The following is a 4100-nucleotide window of genomic DNA, read 5'->3' as shown; positions in this document are numbered from 1 at the left end:
GTGTTTCTAAAGCAAATAACACGAGGCATTGATTTTCTTTTTATAAAAAGTTATATGAATATACATAATTTCATATGTGTAAATGGTATCAGGAACTTTTTTTTTTTTTTTTTTTTTTTTTTTTTTTTGCGGAGGATTTCCTGTGATTGGCTAATACCACTCAAAACAAGGTCACCTTCTTGACATGAATTTCTAAAACAAATAAACACATAAGAATATATATATATATATTTTTTATAAAAAGTTCGATGAACGTACATAATTTCATGTATATAAATGGTTTTCAGAAACAAATATATATTTTCAGATTTCTTGTGATTGGCAAACAGATACTCCAAAACCGGGTCAGCTTCTTGACATGAGTTTCTAAAACAGGGGTTCCTACCCAGGGGTAGATGTATCTGAGATCTGAGAGAATAGCCAGTGCATGATGCAATCTGCATAGAGATTGAATAATAGAATTATATCATTATCAGTTTCATTGTTTCTCTATTTCGTCCTCAAAATGGCAGACAAATGCGATAATAAATACTAGATCTAAAAATGAATTTAATTATGAATTGGGAATTTAGGTAAAAACAAGAAAACCAAACACTATAGTTCTCTAACTTAATATGGAGAATCAACGAAAATTCAGTTTTACCACTAGACAGTGCACCCAAAAGAACAATAACTCCACTTTACAATACTCTTATTAATACTTAAGTTTTCTAAATTATTCCCTTAAATGTTTAGGTAGATAACTGCCCTCATTCTTCTTCTAGGGGTACACTGGAATCTATAAAGATGACCAAGGGATAGAGAAGATAAAAAAAGGTTGGGAGTCTCTGTTCTAAAACAAACACATAAGATACATTGAATTAATCTTTACGAATTTCTGATAAGATCGTTTTCTAAAGATAGTATTGCAACCGTTGTTTACTGCCATCGTCATTGTCTTCCAGATTTTATAGTATCATTTCAACTTTTTCTACTAGAAAAGGTATAAATGCAGCATATTTAGCATCATGAAAAGCCAGTTTAAACTGCAAAGTGTTGTTTTGTTTAAATTGTTATTTCAGATGACTATTGTCTACAGAATCTATTGCATGTTGTAATGGCAACAGTTCTATGAAATGCTAAATATTTTCTCTGCTTGCAATTTCAGAATCATAATCTATCAACACTTTTTTTTGTCGATAGAAATTAGAAAGTACTGTATCATGGATATTTTTTGTTTAAAACTGTTTTATGCTGCAAATGTTTTTAAAGGTTTTAATTTCATTAATTTTTGCCTTTATTTACGATGGGTTTGAAAAGATTGGTCTACAAAGGGTTATGAAGAGACCGATAGATCTGAGTGATAGATTTTCAGAACATACTATTTAGAACAAACAGAGAAGAGACAAAACGACAGACAGATACGATAATAAATTCTAGATGTAAAAATTATTTTAACAAATTGGAAATTTAAGTAAAAGCAATAAAACTAAACACTATATTTCTCTAACTTAATATGGTGGATCAACGAAAATTCAATTTTACCACTAGACAGTAAAACCAAATTGTTGTTCAATGCACTTAAAAGAACAACATCCACACTTTTCCTACTCTTATTAATACTTAAGGTTTCTAAATTATTCCCTTAAATGTTTAGGTAGCTAACTGACCTCATTCTTCTTTCACACATCTCTATCAGCAGCTAGAATTTAGAAGAAAGAAAGTGTCACACCATACCTTCACCGTTGTCCTCTTTTTTATGGAAGCCTACGTTTCTAAACTATTCCCTACCATGTTCAGGTAGCTAACTGCCCTCATTCTTCTTTCATACATCTTTTCTATTAGCTAAAGAAAAAAAGAGAGCCACACCATACCTTCTCCATTGTCCTCTTTTTCATGGAAGCCTACGTTTCTATACTATTCCCTACCATATTTAGGTAGCTAACAGCCCTCATTCTTCTTTCACACAACTTTCCTATTAGCTAAATAAAAAAAAGAGGCATACCATACCTTCTCCGTTATCCTCCTTTTGATGGAAGCCTACGTTTCTAAACTATTCCCTACCATGTTTAGGTAGCTAACTGCCCCCATTCTTCTTTCACACATCTTCCCTATCAGCTAATAAAAACCTATTAGCTATAGAAAAAAAGAGAGCCACACCATACCTTCTCCGTTGTCCTCTTTTTCATGGAATCCTACTTGCAAGGGCATCAGCCAGTTAATGTACGTCTCCGAGTACTTGTCCTTGTTGGCGACTGTGTGGATGTTCAGAGCTCTGACCGTCTGGATGAGGTGTTCGTCATTATCCAGAAGTCGAAAGCTGCTCGTATTGTCATATGTCTGAAGATATAAGTACATGTATAAACACTATTTTCTATTAAAGTTTTAAAGGTCTTTCATGAATGGCAGAGGGAATGGATAGTGACAGTGCCCTAGAGACTCTCCAGCCAAGCTAGGGCCAGGCAATGGCTGCTGCTGACTCAGCAGGTAGACCTATGTCCTCCCCAAACACCCCATCCGTAGCTCACAAAGATGGTGAGGTTTCTGGCACCAAGGCTTTACTCTACAGACCTTGGCCCACACTACAAGAAACTATCGAGCTTGATCTGGTTTCGAATCCCAGTCCAGCAGATCTCCAGATAAGGATGTTTCCAATAGGCTACCACAACCCTTTTGGTAATTGTAGTCTTAATGCAGTTTCAAATATTGATTACCACTCTATGTCAAAAGATATTATTATTATTATTATTATTATTATTATTATTATTATTATCATTATTATTATTATTATTCGAAACCTGGTCCGTTGGTACCTTACAGGCTGCTGATTTCTTTCCCCTAAGTATTTTGGCATTGATCAATTTTCAAGGTCAAAGATCAAATTGAAGGTCAAAATTTTACCATTTTCCCTAGATCTCGGAAAATCAGATAGTTGAGATTTCTGGTTATTTTAACGTATTTCTAGTTTCTATGATTCTTTTCAAGGTTACTACTCGATATAGATTAGTCTTTTTAGAAAAAAATAAATACTTTCTAGCTAAGTGTCCAATTTCTTGAAATATTCATACCGAAATTTAAATTTATCGTCATAAGTAAAAAAAAAAAATCTTTATATGATTTTAATTAAGATTGAGAATATTAATTACATCCCTCTAAATTTTTAGGCTTAAGATTAAGGTCATAGGTTCATTTAAAAGCTTATTTTTCTCTGATTTTAACGAATCCAGGCCGGAAGTATACTGTTGGTGCTTGTGACTCTACCTCAATTTAGTTTAACTTCACTTGCTTTCCAAAGCCATATGCTATTCTAAAGAAATAATTTCACCTCATAATTTCTCATATAGTTCTAAGATTTGATGTTAGGTAGGTATATCAGATGCTCAAAACATTTATCAGAATGAATAATAACCAGGTTCGAAGGATGTTTAGCCCATTGCAAGTGGGTTATCACACTGTCTAAATTGCATAATCCTCTCAAAAAATCCGCCAAAATCATGTCATTTTTTATAGTCATATCTCTGATCTTTAATTTATACCAATACAAAAATATATATTTGTAATGAACCTTGACTTCAAAATACTTTGGATGAGTCACTTGATGAAATATTTACTTTTCAGATTGATGGTGTAATATTGATGACGAAGAATACTTTTGTCAGAGCTGATACTGTTGGAGAAATATAGTCATAGTTCTTAGGGATATGATTTCATCCCGGATAGGTTTAACATTTACATCAGGGGTTCCTAACCAGCGGTACATGTACCCCCAGTGGTACAATTTTACTCTTCAGGAGTATATAGCTAGTACTGCACAGTACAGGATGTAATTTGCATTGAGATTGAACAATAGAATTATATCACAATATCAATCTCATTGTTTCTCTTTCTCGTCCTCAATTTCTAGGGTACACAGGAATCAATAAAAATGCACAAGGGGTACATAAGAACCAAAAGATTTGGAACCATTAATTTACATTTTCCAGGGACTGTCACGTCATGCTTGAATTAATCGCTTTTCATTGTTATTATCAGGGTAATTACTTAATGTACTATTGATAATTCTCTTGATATGTTGTGGAGTGAAAATTGCTTTAGTTTAAACTTTTACTGATTTGTCTGCT

General features: G+C 33.0%; 1 protein-coding gene across 1 annotated transcript in view; it reads right to left on the bottom strand.

Moving 5' to 3' along the window:
- Positions 1-4100, bottom strand: part of LOC137651446 (uncharacterized) — an 88924-nt gene that overhangs the window by 70521 nt on the left and 14303 nt on the right. Inside the window, 3 exon segments of the mRNA XM_068384672.1 lie at positions 386-437; positions 1650-1681; positions 2140-2319. Coding sequence (XP_068240773.1) covers positions 386-437; positions 1650-1681; positions 2140-2319 — 264 coding nt within the window.

Source organism: Palaemon carinicauda, chromosome 13 (assembly GCF_036898095.1).
Source record: "Palaemon carinicauda isolate YSFRI2023 chromosome 13, ASM3689809v2, whole genome shotgun sequence".
NCBI lineage: Eukaryota > Metazoa > Arthropoda > Malacostraca > Decapoda > Palaemonidae > Palaemon > Palaemon carinicauda.
This window is presented reverse-complemented; position numbering and strand designations above follow the sequence as displayed.